General features: G+C 33.9%; 1 protein-coding gene across 1 annotated transcript; it reads right to left on the bottom strand.

The window, feature by feature from the left end:
* Positions 1-369: 369 nt before the first annotated feature.
* On the bottom strand, positions 370-8623 carry LOC147811882 (uncharacterized). The gene is made up of 4 exons (XM_087162263.1): positions 6932-8623; positions 5195-6403; positions 3033-3754; positions 370-703 (listed from the first exon to the last, which is right to left on the bottom strand). Exons 1-4 carry the CDS (start codon positions 8621-8623, stop codon positions 370-372), a joined length of 3957 nt encoding a protein of 1318 aa, XP_087018389.1.
* Between the last annotated feature and the right edge of the window lie 7499 nt (positions 8624-16122).

A 16122-nucleotide genomic window follows, 5' to 3' on the forward strand; every position in this document is an offset into this window, starting at 1 on the left:
GTGAATGGAGATTAGATTGCATAAATGTATTTTTAGAAATAAATAGATGATTCAGCATATATATTTTCATATTATATAATTTTTTGAAGTAATTTTGGTAATATTATAAATCATTGTAATATTGCAAATATTTTTCTTAATTGATCATTAGTCCATCACATGTAAGACTCTAGGGAAATTCCAGCAATGTCCGGCATGTAATAATTTACAATGAAACAACTACAAAAAATTTATTAACTCTACTCTAGCTATTAAAGGTTTAATATGTTTTAAAACACTTCAAATTAAAATAATTTCTTTTATTAATTTGATGTTGTTGTTGCTTATCCCCTTTGGTCTAGAGCCCTAGACCAAGTCCAGAAGATCATGTCACATCAGCAAGTCATAGACAGTGTCTCCATCACTCATAAGTTGCCTCACAGAGGCACCAATGCAATCCAAAAGATGAGATGGATATGGAGAAGAGATGGCCGAGCAATGACAATAGGCATAGGTCTTTTCTTTCTCTCTGAAGGTCAAACACTTTATATGGCCGGTCCTAAGTCTTGGCAAAGCTGTTTGAGCAAATCTAGGACAAGTGCACTGCAGGGATAGTGCATCCGGCACATTTGGATCATGATCTGGTGGGTGCTTCCACGCTGAATTTACCCTAGCTAACTTCAGGGAGTAAACCTCAGACACCAGTAATTTAGAGGAAGGGGAACTAATTAATTTAATAAATGAATATAGTAAAATTCATTGCATATTTAATGTTTCAATGAAATATGAAACAAAACTTTTCCAAAAGTTACCTTTTTTTTCCTGACATCTCATTTTATCGTGGTTAATAACAATTACAATCGGCTCCGTTTTATAAGTGATACAAGTGTTAAGAATTCGTGATTTATAAATTCCAGATGTACCATTTGCTTCACTCATATTTGAATCCTATCTGCCCTTTTAATACGTATTGTTTTTCCTGAATAATTTTAATCAAGTAATTTTTATCTCACTGGGATATTATTCAAATTTTTAACTTTTATTTTCTCAAAAGTAATTCATTTCGTTTCACAACATTTCCATAGCATTTTCAATGAATTTCCTAGCTTCCCTACTACACTCGCATAATAGTTTTATAACAGGAATATTTATTACTGCCTCCAACAATTGCTATTTCAAATCTATATTCAATTTATTTTAGAATTCTTCACTTTAGTATACACTGCAAAATCTATTTTCAGCTGAAGGAGATTTTGTGTGCTCAATACAAGACGAATAAAAGATTTTATAACTTCATCAACATCATCTTTCTGTATAGTCTGCCAAAAAACTCATTTGGGGTTTGCTTAGTTATTTATGTAGCAGTAATTATTTTTGCTTAGCAATTTTCTCATAAACTTGATTTAGGTTATGATTAAGGAAGAATACTCGTCATATATCCTAAATAAGCATTTTAAAAATTAAATAGCATTGTAATTTAATATAATAAAATATGTCTTTACATTTAGCCTTCATATATTTTGTACAAAATTTGATGGAAAAGAAACACTACTACAACGAATGACAGTACTGTAGTTCTGTTCCAAAGGGACTTCAAATTTCGTCGATGGCAAAATTTATTTAGATTGTTCATAGTTCTATGACTTTTTTGTATTTTTCATGCTCAGAACTGTTTTGATGCCTGTGTCTCCATCACTAGTAGACCTTCAAACATGCTTGTGATCGCTTTCATGGGCCATTTATTTCTATTACGGTAAATTAAACTTTTAAATTTTAACGAGATATTTCTTAACAAGTGTCAAGACTTGCCGTCAAGGTTTACAGTAAATGTTCAGAAAAACTTGTTATTTTTGACGGTAAAGAAAAATCTATTTGATATGAAGTAAATTCAAAAGTTTATTAAAATAAAAAAATTGAACGTTTTGTTGATCTTAATGAAGCATTTCTCGTAATATATATGCACAAAACTAATATTCTCGTAGCTTGCCTTTTTTAACCTGCTAACTTTCCTATCCTTATTTCTTGCTATCGCTGAACTCTAGTATTGTCCACTCTTTGCTTTAAATTTATGAATAGCATAAGAAGGCTTCAAATTCCTTACATTTTGCTGACAAGCGAAAAATACGCATCTTTTCTGGCAAACTTTCCTCAGTTGAAGAGTTAATTTGCTTCACTTAAAAATCACGAATCATATGCATAACTTTGATTAGAGTAATTAGCATTAAAAATCAATAATGCCCTTCATAATAACGCCCTACATAATTACCTACTAGCCGAATCCTAACCTCATTTAAATTCTTAATTGTTGCTGCGCATAAAACTGATGTCTGCCCTAATTAAAACCATATACCCTAACATAACGTATTATTTCAATTTTTTTTAATCTCTATGCTTTTGTACCCTTATTGAACTACGTAGAAATCTAATTCTTACTAATGTTATGTGTTAACGCTGCGTTCGTTTAATACATATCGCTGATGGACTTCAATAGCGGCACAACTCAAAAAATTTATTTTTGAGATAAGTGGGTTTAAAGTTTTCACTGCTAGGCAAAATGCATAAGAAATGCTTCAGTTTGCTTAAACGAAGATTACCATCTAGTTGAATTATGAATTGTGCTACTATTGCAGCTGAAAGAATATTTGTTTTCATATTTACACCTGTTCTTAGTCCAAAACACGTGTTTTTTGAGTTGTGTCACTATTGCAACCCTTGAGCGATATATTTTTAAATTCTTTGCTAAACAATTTTACTTCAGAATATTTATTCTAATTTTGCCTTCCAGTACGAATTGAATTGAATTGAATGTAAGATTTAATGGCACAAGGTCCAGAGAGGACATGATGCGCCAGACACACGGTTTTAAAAACATTAAAAGGTAGAATAGAGTACAATTACACAATAAGTATAGTAAAAATGATGAGAATTTTAAAACAGTGAAAATGCAAGTATTTTTATATGTGGATAAAACTTGATAAATTTCTTATATACTGTTTAAAATACCAATAGTGCGAAGAAAAGCAAAGATGTTAGGATGATGGTTTTCATCTAACAAGTCTTTTATGCATAAAATGGAGCTACCAAAAAAGGTGAGGCGAAGCTGGTTAAAACATGGACAAAGTATTAAAATGTGATGAATCGTGAGTAAAACGTTGCAATCGTTGCATTTGGGAGGAGGTTCTCCAAATAGCAAATGAAGGTGAGTAAGTCGAGTATGTCCTACTCGCAAACGGGTGAGTTTGACATCTGTCCTGCGCATGTGCAGTGCAGGCCAAGGCTCCAAAGTAGGTTTAACAGAATGTAATTTGTTTTCGCCTTGCAGGTCCCAGTGTTGCTGCCATAAACACTGAACAAGTTTGCGAATGTGGTTTTTTAAATCAGAAAATGGGACAGATAATGGTATTGGAGAAGAGGCAGATCGTGCAGCAGAATCAGCTTTGTCATTTCCTTTGATACCTACATGACTGGGAATCCAGCAAAATAAAATTTTAAAACCCTTCTTGTATAGAGAAGTCAATATATGTTGAATAAAAATTAAAATTGGATGAGCTTCGTTTCTCACATGTTCTAACTGTCTTAAAACACTCAAACTATCCGAGTATATACAAAATTTTCTAGCCGAATGCGAAGAAATGAGCCTTAAAGCTAACAGGATAGCAAATGCTTCCGCTGTAAAAACAGAGCAAATTGCAGGAATGTCGTAGCTGTAAGTAATATCAGCCACAACAATCCCACAACCAACGCCTTCCAGTACGAATTTAGGTGAATAATTTTGCTGTTAATAATGTTTAAGAACATTAATTAAGTTCTGGATGTGTAACTTGTCATGAATTCTTTATTTTTAAATCAAGAATTTTTTCCTCACTTTTTCTTATAATTCCAACAACTATTTTTTAAATCTTCATTTTCACACACATATCTTCCAACTTTATATCATGCTTAGGCAATTTATTATACTTATTATGGCTTATTAGCTAACACAAAAAACTACGTAATATTCAAGAAAAATTTACCTAATTCGTATTTCAGAAGAATGGACAAATTAACCCAAACCACTATCAGTTACTCAACATATTATCTATCCGAAATTTTACTAACTATATCTACATCTTATCACAAAATCAAACGCCCGTAACAAAAGAGTAACAACTAGCATCAAAAGATCTGGCCAAATTTATTTTATACATCTGTTTTTATTGAGTGCGACTTGTTAAAAATTTAAAGATCCCACTGTTGTTGCCATAGAGATGTCGAATATAAGTTTCTGTGTCCGAGAAAGGTACAGATAGAGTTAAAACAGAGGAAGCAGATCATGTAGCCGAATCAGCCAAGTCGTTCTCTGGAAGACCGACGTGATTCGTTACATAACAGAATAAAATATGAAACCTATTTCTGTGAAGGATAGTCAGCAAGTGATTAATGAAACATAAAATCGGATGATTTTCACTGTTAAAATTTTCCAACTGGCGCAAAACACTCATACTATCTTAGTATATGCAATATTTCTTTGTAGAGCGCGTAGAAATCAGCCGTGATGACTAGAGGATGGCAACAGCTTCAGCAGTGAAGACGGAACAAATATCTGGCATTTTGTAACTATAGGCATCATCACCGATGATGACATCACAGCCAACATATCCCGCAGATTTCGATCTGTCAGTAAACACAGGTACAGTCCTAAAAAAAAAGGATATCACCCTGAATAACGTTTGTCCTAATGATCGGATTTTCACGAACTAAGTGTCAAACTTAATGGTTCCTGAGAGTGACCTCAATTGATTGATTGATTGATGTAAATTTTTAGCGCAAGAGCCATGGTTTGGCTATACCGCGCCGAAATCTAGGTTAAAATTACTGTAACTTTGTTAAAACCAGAACAATTAGGTTAAAATGAGCAATTTGTCCAAAATTAAAACAACTAATTTAAAATTTGTCAACTAGGTTATAACTAGTACTAAATCAAGTTGTAAAACCCGATATGTTTTATGTACAGTATTAAATTTGGATGAGGTGTGTCTCCAAGTAAGAATGATAAAGTCGGAAAGTCACAGTTAAAGTACTGTCGTCTTTTAGATTTAAATTTCATACACTGGGTCAGAAAATGTTTTACTGTAAGAGAATCTTTGCAAAAATTGCATTGTGGAGGTGCTTCATTTAAAATTAAATACTTGTGTGTCAAGCGGGTGTGCCCAATGCGTAGTCTGTTGATAAGTACCTGGGTTTTTCTGTTGTAATTAGTCAATGGTGCAAATGGTTTAATATCTGATTTGATCTCATGTAATTTATTGTTTATTTCATTATTCCAGTTGGCCTGTCTGAGTTGGGTAAGAGATTCTGCAACTAAATTTCGAATGTCAGGTAAACAGTGTGGTTTATTCGTAAGATTGTGGGTCGATTTGGCTATTGAGTCTGCTGTTTCGTTACCTTTAATGCCCATATGTCCAGGAATCCAACCAAATATTATTTCGTAGTTATTGTTCGTGAGTTCAATGTATAAATTTAAAATATGTGGTATAGTAGAGTGAGATTTACTGCTGAAATTTTTTATAGCATCGATACAGCTTTTTGAATCAGAAAAAATAAACCATTTTTTGTGCATTTGTTTTGAAAGAAATTGTAGAGCAAGAAGAATGGCGCAACATTCCGAGGAAAATACAGAAAAATTTGAAGGTAGTTTCTCTGATAGCACTCCTGCGCTGTGCACAACCGCACTAGCAACATGGTTATTGAATTTTGATCCATCTGTGTATAACACATAAAAGTCGTTAAAATTATATAAATGGGAATAAAATAGCTGTTGATAAATCACCGCAGATGTTTTATCCTTAGTCAAGTTTTTAAAAGTGTCAACAGTTTTGACATGTACTTCATTCCACACAGGAATTAACTCAGCTGATTCTAAAACTTTAAAATCATCTAAATCTAATTGTGTTAAAAGGTTTTTCATTCTTAATCCGAAAGTAGGAATTAAGGCAGGTCTGTTGTTGAAATGAGTAGAACATGATGGTGTTAAAACATGAGAGTATAATGGATGAGAAGGGTGACATTTAATGTGAAAATAAAAGTTAAGAGAGAGTCTATTTCGTCTCAGAGCGAGAGAAGGTTCGTTATGCAAAGCATATAAACTTTCGATAGGTGATGTACGGAAAGCTCCTGTGGCAATCCTGAGTCCTTGATGATGAATAGTGTCTAGATATTTTAAAACAGACTTTCTAGCTGATCCATAAACTATAGCACCATAATCTAACTTGGAACGGATTAAAGAATGATATATTTTGAGCATAGATGTAGTATCTGCCCCCCATGATGTATTAGTCAGCACTTTTAAGATATTTAATTTTGCAAAACAGGATTTTCGTAAGTTTTGGACGTGAGCTTTAAATGTTAATTTTGAATCTAAGATCAGCCCTAAAAATTTTGCTTCCTGAACAACAGGGATTACAGCATTATTAATGTAAAGTTCAGGATCAGGATGAATCCCTCGTTTTCGACAGAAATGAATACAAGAAGTTTTACTAGGTGAAAAGGTGAATCCATTTAAATCAGACCATTTTAAAATCTTGTTTATTGACAGTTGTAACTGTCGTTCAATAGTTCGCATGCACGTGGCTCTGCAGGTCAATCTAAAATCGTCTACAAATAACTCGCCTTCCACTGTATTAGGTAAAAATGATAAAAGTTCATTTATTTTTATAAGAAACAAAGTCACACTAATCACGCTACCTTGTGGAACTCCTTCAAGTTGGTTAAAATCATTTGATAAAATTGTATTAATGCGTACCTGAAAGGTTCTATCAGTTAAAAAGTTCTTAATAAAATAAAACATGTTTCCCGTAATATTATATTTAATTAGATCCATTAAAATACCATGTTTCCAAGTCCTATCGTATGCTTTTTCCAAATCGAATAGCACTGTCACAAGGTGTTGTTTTTTAAGAAAAGCTAACCTTACTTGCGTTTCTAGCATAAGTATATTGTCAATAGTGGATCTGCATTTTCGAAACCCGCTCTGATTGCTATGATATATATTTCGAGATTCAAGAAGTTGGACTAGTCTGGTATTAATTATCTTTTCGAGAAGTTTACAGAGGCAGCTAGTCAATGCAATTGGTCTATAATTGTTCGGGTTTTTCGAATCTTTTTCGGGTTTGGGAATAGCTATGACAATAGATTTTCGCCAAGAAGATGGAAATTCTCTTTCTAACCAAATTTTGTTAAATAGCTTTAAAATTGTTTGTAAATCAGTATCTGGAATATTTTTTAGCATAGAATTATGAAGTTTGTCTGGACCTGCCGATGTAAACCGGACACAGCTTAAAGCAGATTTTAATTCTGAAAAAGCAATTGGGGAATTGTATTCATCAGATGGGCATGATAAAACTCTTAGAGGTATTTTTTCAATTTTATTTTTATACAATTGAAATTTTGTCGGATAATTAGAAGGGTCTGATACTTTGCTAAAACTTTCAGCCAGAATATTAGCGATATCTTTAACATCGAATATTTTATTTCCACTGGTTTCCAAATGCGGTATAGATTTATTAGGATAGTGGCCAGAAATGGTTTTAATTTTTTTCCAGATTTCGCGGGATGTAGTTTTGTTGTTTATACTAGAGACATATTGCACCCAAGATTTTTTTTGACTAATTCTTCTAGTTTTCCGTGAAAAGGCTCGCGATTTTTTGAAAGCTATTAAATTTTCAATGGTAGGAAATCTTCGAAATTTTCTCCATGCTCTCTTTTGAGCTTTTTGAGCAGCGCTACATTCTGGGTTCCACCAAGGTTTGGGATACCTCGGGAGGTTACCAGAGGTGCAGGGTATGCTTTTATCAGCTGCATCTAAAATAGCGTTTGTAATGGATATTGTAGCTTCTTCAATAGATTTGTTATTGATTAAATTGTCATTTAGGTTTACAGAGTTTTTAAACAAGTTCCAGTCAGCATGTGAAAATTTATATTTCGGTTGTACGTTTTCAAGATTTTGTCCAGATCCTGAGATACGTAAAATTAAAGGAAAATGGTCACTTTGGCATAAATCATTGTGTATTTTTAATTCTGACGTACTATAAACATTGGGAGAGCAAATTATTAAATCTATTGAGTGAAATGTTCTGGTTGGAAAGTGGAAGTGCGTTAGTTCATCATTATTGAGTAAACAGAGCTGGTGGTCGTTGATTAGTTTTTCTATTTGTGATCCCCGAAAGTTTGTATCATTACTTCCCCACACTACGTTATGGCCATTAAAATCCCCTAATAAGAAAAAAGGTATTGGCAACTGATTTATTAAATCGTCTAGATCAGATTGTTGAATAGATTGATTCGGAGGAAGGTAAACAGAGCAGAAAGTTATAAGTGATGTTATTGTTATTTGAGCTGCAATAGCTTGAAGATTTGTTTTAAGGTTAATGTTTGAAAACGGATATTTGTTGGATATTAGAAGAGACACACCTCCGCATGCTCTATTTCCAGAGGTATCGTCTTTTCTTAAGAGTGTATACCTGCGTATAGTAGTTGTATGACATGGTTTCAAGAAAGTTTCTTGCAAAGCAATGCAAGCAGGATTATACACCTCTATCAAGCTTTTAATATCTGAACAGCTAGAATGAAATCCTCTACAGTTCCACGATAAAACTTTGTTGTCCATTACCTTTTGATTTTTGGTTTTGTATTTTTTGGACAAAGGTTGACTGGCGTATCCAATCCTTCATCAATTTGCATTTCCGGTCCAGTGTTGTCTTCTTCAGTGCTCATAGCATCTGATAGGTACTTTTCGTCTTGTTTATTGTTAAGTTGTTTTTGTCGGAATTTGAATTTATTTTGTCTGCTTTTAGGGATGTATTTAGATTTACTTACAACGGGAGGTTGCGTTAATTTCTTGTGTAGAACGTTAACCATCTCAGGAGTCAATTTTAGATACTTATTACTATCACTATTACTCAGTGCTTTGGATTGGGTTTCTATGGGTTTCGAAGTGCTTGGTGTTTGAGAATTTTGAGATGTTTTTGACTTATTAGATGCCCGTTTAGGTGACAGAATTTTTAGTTTTGTGCTTTGCGCTTCTGTTTCTATAATTTCATACTGTGTTGCTATAGATTTTGTTTGCTTAGTGGCGGCTATTGCAGCATATGAAACGTTTGGTCTTGGTTGCGAGCTTAAAAGTTTTGATTTAGCTTCATAATAACTTATATTTTGTGTTACTTTTATATTGAGAATTTGTTTTTCTTGTTTCCACCGGGAACAGAAACGAGAGTTAGCTGAATGTGGTTCGCTGCAGTTTACGCATTTTTCAGGAAGGTTGCAGGTTCTGAATGAGTGTCCTGTTTCACTACAACGTGAGCAGGTTTCTTTTCCCCTACAGTTATTCGTGGAATGGCCAAATTTTTGACACTTAAAACAGCGCAAAGGGTTAGGGACGTACGGGCGGACTTTACAGTTTCGGTATCCAGCTTTGACATCGTTTGGTAGTTCAGCAGTATTGAAAGTTAATATTAGGTGTTGAGTATTGATTATGTCTGTACCTTTTTTTATTGTAATATGGCGTGCATCAATAACACCTTGGTTTGATAGGCCTTCGAGTATTTCTTCTATTGGGAGAGACTGGAGAGCTTTATCAGAAATTACGCCTTTCGATATATTTAATGTATTATGAGGTGATACTGTTATTGATATGTTGCCTAAGTTATGTGTTTTCAAGAGAGCATTAGTTTGTTTTTCAGATGTAGTCTCGACTAGTAAATCGCCAGAGGGTAACTGTTTAACATTCTTTGGATTACCTATTGATGATTCAAGAGATTTTTGCACAAGAAATGGGGATACGGTAGATAGCTTTTTTTCTGTTGAACTTAATATTAGGAATTTAGCTTTAGTAGGGTCATAATTTGAACATTTAGAAAGGTTGAAACTGGGTGAAGGGGTTGCTCCGCTTTTATTTCGGTGTGCGGAACTGAACACCTGTTCATTTTCAGCCATAGAAAACTAAACTAACTTCTACTATCAGCGGCACCACCCACCACGGAGTCCAACTTAGGGGATGTAAGTAACAGTAAAAAATCTGTTACTTATACAACGATGCTGACTAATAGTTATACGCCCGAAAGTCACCCCTGAAACAGCCTCCACCCTTAACGAGGTGCCCAGAAAGTGACCCCGGGCTTGACCCTAGCCATCAGATGACGTTTGTGACTAGCCGATTGATGCATACGGGCCGATATGCACCTCCCGTTTACCTGAAGCAGGGGCCAAAGCAGTGTGTTGGGGTATCAAGATGCCCCTCAACTGCCAGGATCCCCTTTTCCAGGGACACGGGTCTCCACGCACGGCAAACACGCGGGTGGTTTCTTCCCATCAAAATCGACCACACCAGGGTAGTAATCGAACCAAAACAAACAGCCCTTACCAATAAACTTGGAAACCACGATATGAGTGAAAATCTGTCATGACGAATCAAAATGTGAAACAATATCAATAACTCAGAAACTGCAAAAAAGGCATAATCAAAACCTATAATCTGCAAATAATAACCAGATTTTTAAAGTCATTTAAATGATGTTCGCTCACTAGGTCAATGAAATCATAAAGTGAATATCAGAAACTCAAAACAGGACCCTCGCAAGAGAGAAATGGAAGAATGCTCAGGTCCAGCTCGGGGCCCCGGGTGCGCCGTACCCGTCACACAAGAGTGTGCCCCTGGGGGCAGAGTGACCTCAAATATGTTAATTAATTAGTGCTAACTATTAATTAAGTTACGAATTCAGACACAAAAACGTACTTTCTTTGAATAAACAGATATTTTTTTACATATTTGAAATCCTGTCTCTTGAAATAGAGTAGACAAAATTTTGAAAAAATTAGGTCGTAAATTGGGTCGCAATAAAGATTTATGTATTTGGCGATAGTCCAGAAAACAGCCAAGAAATGTCACCGGCGCAAATGAATATTTTAAGATAACCCATAGACTAATTCAAAAGAGGAATACTTAATTTTACTAGGTTGCTAAGCAACCAAGCTCCGACTGTTAAAAAAAAAAATGTTCTGTGATTGCTCGGAGAGGTTTAGTTAATAGTTAATAGAAAATATCTCGGGAAGAGACAATTTTTAGCAATATTTTGTCCAGAAAAAAAAAATTAATTTTATTTTAATCTCCTTTGAAAAGAAAATTTGAATCGATTTATAAACTATCTATGATTTTCTAAGCTTTTAGAATATAATAACATGAAATGTTTCTCTGACATTAATTAGATTTTGTTGTTTTAATCGAGTCTTCTAGGCAAGAAAGTTAGAAGAAGAAACAGGTGCTTGAAATTAAAATGTAGATAGTATAGCAATTCTTATGCACATTCACAAGGTCTTCTATAATTTTCGATAGTTCTTTTTTCTATAACTCAAGGAATTGCTGAATGTTTAGTGGCATTTTGAAAACATTGAACTATGTTATGTTTAAGAATAAAGATATTGAAATAATATGTTGCATATTGTATGATTCATTGTTTAAAAAATCGCTTCACTCTGCTAGATATTTAGGTTACATAGTTTTCTTTGGAAAAAGATGATTTGCAAATAGCATCCTCATGTTTCGATACATTCTGAAACTTACGTTCGAATTTTTAGCATAAAATGTCCCACAGCATATTCTTCAATTACGATAAACTACATTTACCACCTCATACTTCTACTATGATTATTTTTGTTTTCTTATATATATTTGATACGATACTCTTTTTTTAAACAGAGCTCGCAAGGTCCTTAAAGTGGTCCTAAAGCCCTATACCTGTAATGTTAAAAATCGCCGAACAGTTTCACAGATTAAATAGCATACTAAAAAAGGCTCGAAATTTTTCCCGACATTCAAGAATCTTGTTAGCCAGAACCCAAAATGTTTTATTTTTGGAAAATTAGGTAGTAAATTATTTTTAAAAGCATATTAAAGTTTTGTTACATTTGATTTTGTAGTTCTGCTTGTGGAAGTTAGATGGCGCTGCAAGGCTACAAGAAGTGTGAATTTACTATTTATGAGAACAATTTGCGAAAAAGAGCATAAAATGCATATTTATACTCTCATTGATTGCAGATTCTTTATGTTTTAGCTTATGCTTTATGTATGTTTATTAATACAGATTAATAGCTTTATTCCAAAAGCAGTTCTAAAACATTTTAATCAATATTTAATTTGTGAAACAGTTCGGGAGAATAGTCACTACGTAATAATTTTATCAACATCGAAAATCAGAACGTTTTTTCCGTTGTTTACGAAAGCGCTTGAAAGAGAGTTATTCTGGATTTAGCGACTAGCTTCGGCAGTATCAATGTTTACATTGATAGCGATTAATTTCCTGTACATTTAAATTCGAAATAAACATGATAGGTGAACGAAATAAAAATCGTTGCAGATCTAGAAGCAAACGTGTTAAAGTGTTGAAACTTCAGAGACGTAAGCATAATTTAATCTACATACTTATATGTTCTGTTGAGATTCCTGGCAAATGTCTCAAAAGAATACTATCAGCCAGTTGGTTTTACTAACGCACATTACAGAAATATTTCTATCACAATTGTTATATTTTCTAAACGAATAAGAGCTCAATATTTTTTGTTTTCTCAAAAATCAAAACTTTAAATATTATATTTAATGTGGTATGGAATAATTAGTTGATTATCCATATTAGATCGTTCAAAGGTTTAATTATATGAGCATTTTGCTCTTAAAAGGAAAACATCATATTCTTAGTTGAAAACAAAACTTATTTATTCATATTTCTATACCATCACACCGCCACGCTGCTAAAGACGTTCTGCTCCTCTTTTCTAGGGTTGCATTATAATTGTTGTCGGTTCGGCGATGATTTTATTCGCCACCGCCACAGAGTATCTCCCCAGTGACTGACTGTAACTGAAGAAACGATATAACCACTCGAGCAGAATATATAACAAGAATTGTACAATGAATATACCTAATAATAATATGAAAATTAGTAAACAGAAATTTAAAAAAAAAATACATAAAATTTTTTGCCACTTTAAAACAGATATTACAAACTAAGCTACAAAAATGAATTACTTAGTAATGTATGTCTCTAATTTTTTTGGAAATCTGACATGTCTGCCAGATCTTGTACGTGCAACAATTGGTTGTTGCTTGGCTGGCTCATTTGGTACAACTGGTTTTGACACTACTTTTAAAAAAGTTTCCTTTAACACTAGAAAGACGGAAATTTCGTATATACCTATATTGCCTAAAAGCAGTCAAAATGACAGGATAGTGAATGCGTAAATAAATTTGTTTAAAATTATTTTTTAACATTTTTTATATTATTTACAGTTATATAACAAGTTTTTAGTAAATATTAACAATAAAAAAAACTATATGTTGTACAAAAAGTCACAAAATTCTAAGCAGATGTGTCATTATGTACATCATTGTTTTTCTAATTGAAATTAAAAGCAGTCAAAATGACTTCATTAGGCAATCTAGTGTTAAATAAAAGGCGGGTTTCACTCGATCAAGATAAACCGTTGTTTTTTGACAATTCAGTTCAATGGTAATGTTTTTTTCGTTCTATTAATCACTTTAAGAGGACCGGAGTAAGGCTGACGCAATGGAGGTTTTACATGATCTGCCCGAAGATAAACATGGGAGCAAATTTTTAAATTAGGATGCACGTAAAATTTTTCGTCGCGATGTGCTGTTGTGACAGTTGGTAATATTTGCTGCATGTGATCTCGTAATTTTGAAATGAATGCATAACTGGATGTGGCTGGTTTTGTATTTTCAAATATCTCACATGGCAGGCGTAAAGGAGAACCATACATTAGTTCAGCTGGAGAAAAATTTAAATCTTCTTTAATGGATGTTCGTATCCCCAATAGGACAACTGGAATGGTGTCATGTCACCGATCATTTTCATGTGTTTCTTGTGCAGATTTTAGATGTCTGTGGAATCGTACTACTATTCTGTTTGAAATCGGATGATATGCTGTAATCCGTATTTTAGTCGTCCACAATAAGTCTGAAAACGCTCTGAACAACTCCGATTCAAAATGTGCTCCTCGATCGGTTGTCACGATGGAAGGACAACCAAATCTGCTAATCCATGCATTAAAGAAAAATTTGCAGATGGTTTCTGCTTTTTGGTCAGGATGGCCTCCGGCCATCTGGTAAATCTGTCAATCATTGTCAAAATGCAATTTAAACTACCAGAAGGAGGTAGAGGTAAAACAATGTTCATATGGACATGGGAAAAGCGTCCATCAGGAAGAGAAAATGTTCCAAGAGGTGTTTTAGTATATCTTTAGACTTTTGAGAGTTGGTAAGGTTCGCAACACTTAACCCAGTCTTTTATTTGGCGTTTCATGAATGGCTATACAAATCTATATTAGATTAATTTGGTAGTGGCTAGAATACCAGAATGAGACATATTGTGTAGGTGACCAAATATGATTTTTCGATACTACTCGGGTACAAATGGTCTTGGCTGGCCGGTTGATGTATCCCATATTAAGTCATCATCAGAAATATGACATTGTTTTATTTCAAGTTTCAGAGAAGTGGTTTGATTATTATGATATTTAAGTTGCTCTGGATCATTTTTTGTGTCTCAGCAAATTTTTTAAAATCTAAAAACGTTGCTTTGGAAATAGAATCAAGTTCAATTCTAGATAAAGCTTCCGCAACTATGCTTTGAAGACCGTGCACATGACGGGTATCTGTAGAGTATTGGGAAATGAAATCTAAATGTCGTACTTGCCGAGGTGAACATTTGTTAGGATTTTGTTTAAAGGCAAATATTGAGGGTTTTTGATCTGTATAGATTTGCAATTTTTTCCCTTTTAACATGTGACGGAATTTCTTAATCGCGGAGTATATAGCAAATAATTCCCTGTCATACGTTGACCAATTGCGCTGACTTTTATTTAATTTGGTAGAGTAAAAAGCTATAGGTTCCCATTTATCTTGCAAAAGTTGCATTAAAGCGCCACCAACTGCGACACTCGATGCATCGACCTAAACACTCATTTCAGCTCCTGGAAAGGGGTGCCTCAAAAGTGTTGCCTGAGCAATAGCGTTTTTAGCGGCAATAAAAGAAATTTCAGTGCTTTCGTTCGATTTAAGAGGTTCAGAAGAATCGTGACCTTTTTTTTTTTTTTTAATTTAAACGACTTAAAACTCCTCATGCACCACAAAGTATAGCATGAGGCTTACAGTTGTAAGTAAAAAACAAAAGGAGAAAAATTTACAAATTTACATTAGAGACAAAATTCCGCAAGGCCGCAAGACTTTCAATACTAATCGTGATCTTTGGAACGAGACTTTTTTTCTGTTTTTATTCCCTTCTAAAAATTTAACTAAAGGAGCAATTATGTGGGCGGCTCTTGGTATAAAACATCGGTAAAAATTAAACAATCCTTAAAATTGACAAAGTTTAGTGAGAGTAGAGGACTTGGAAAATCAGTTATGCACTTAACTTTATCAGGAAGGGGTTCAATTCCTTTTTCAGAAAGGTTAAAACCTAAAAAATCAATTGATGATAGGCCGAAAATACATTTAGAAACGTTTATGCAAAGACCATATTCCTCTAATCTAGAGAATAAAGCCTTAAAATGTCTGAAGTGCTCATCTAGATCTTTTGATGCAATAAGAATATCGTCCACAAAAACATAAACGTTTGTTAAGCCACGAGTGACTTCATCGATGAACTTTTAAAAAGTAGCACTGGCATTGCATAGCCCAAATTGCATCATCAAACTCTAATACAAGCCAAATGGGGCGCATATCGCAGTCTTGTGAACGTCTCCAGGATTTATGGGAATCTGGTGATAGGCTTTGACAAGGTCGATTCGACTAAATATCTTAGATCCATGTAAAATTGCAGTAAAATCAGCGATGCAAGGAATTGGGTATTTGTCTTTAACTGTTTGTGCATTCAAAGCACTGTAATCACCCACTGGTCTCCATTCTAACGATCCCTTTTGAGGTATCATATGAAGAGTTGAAGCATAGTTGCTGCTAGATGGTTTGATATGCCCTAACTGCATCATGTTTTCGAATTCTGATTTGGCGATTTTTAGCTTATCAGGAGCTAACCTACGTGGCTTTGCCACTGCAGGAGGTCCTTTAGTTATTATGTAATGTACAGTATTATGTTTCAC

This window comes from Parasteatoda tepidariorum, chromosome 4, assembly GCF_982258835.1.
Source record: "Parasteatoda tepidariorum strain Cologne lab strain chromosome 4, Ptep-v5.0, whole genome shotgun sequence".
Classification (NCBI taxonomy): Eukaryota; Metazoa; Arthropoda; class Arachnida; order Araneae; family Theridiidae; genus Parasteatoda; species Parasteatoda tepidariorum.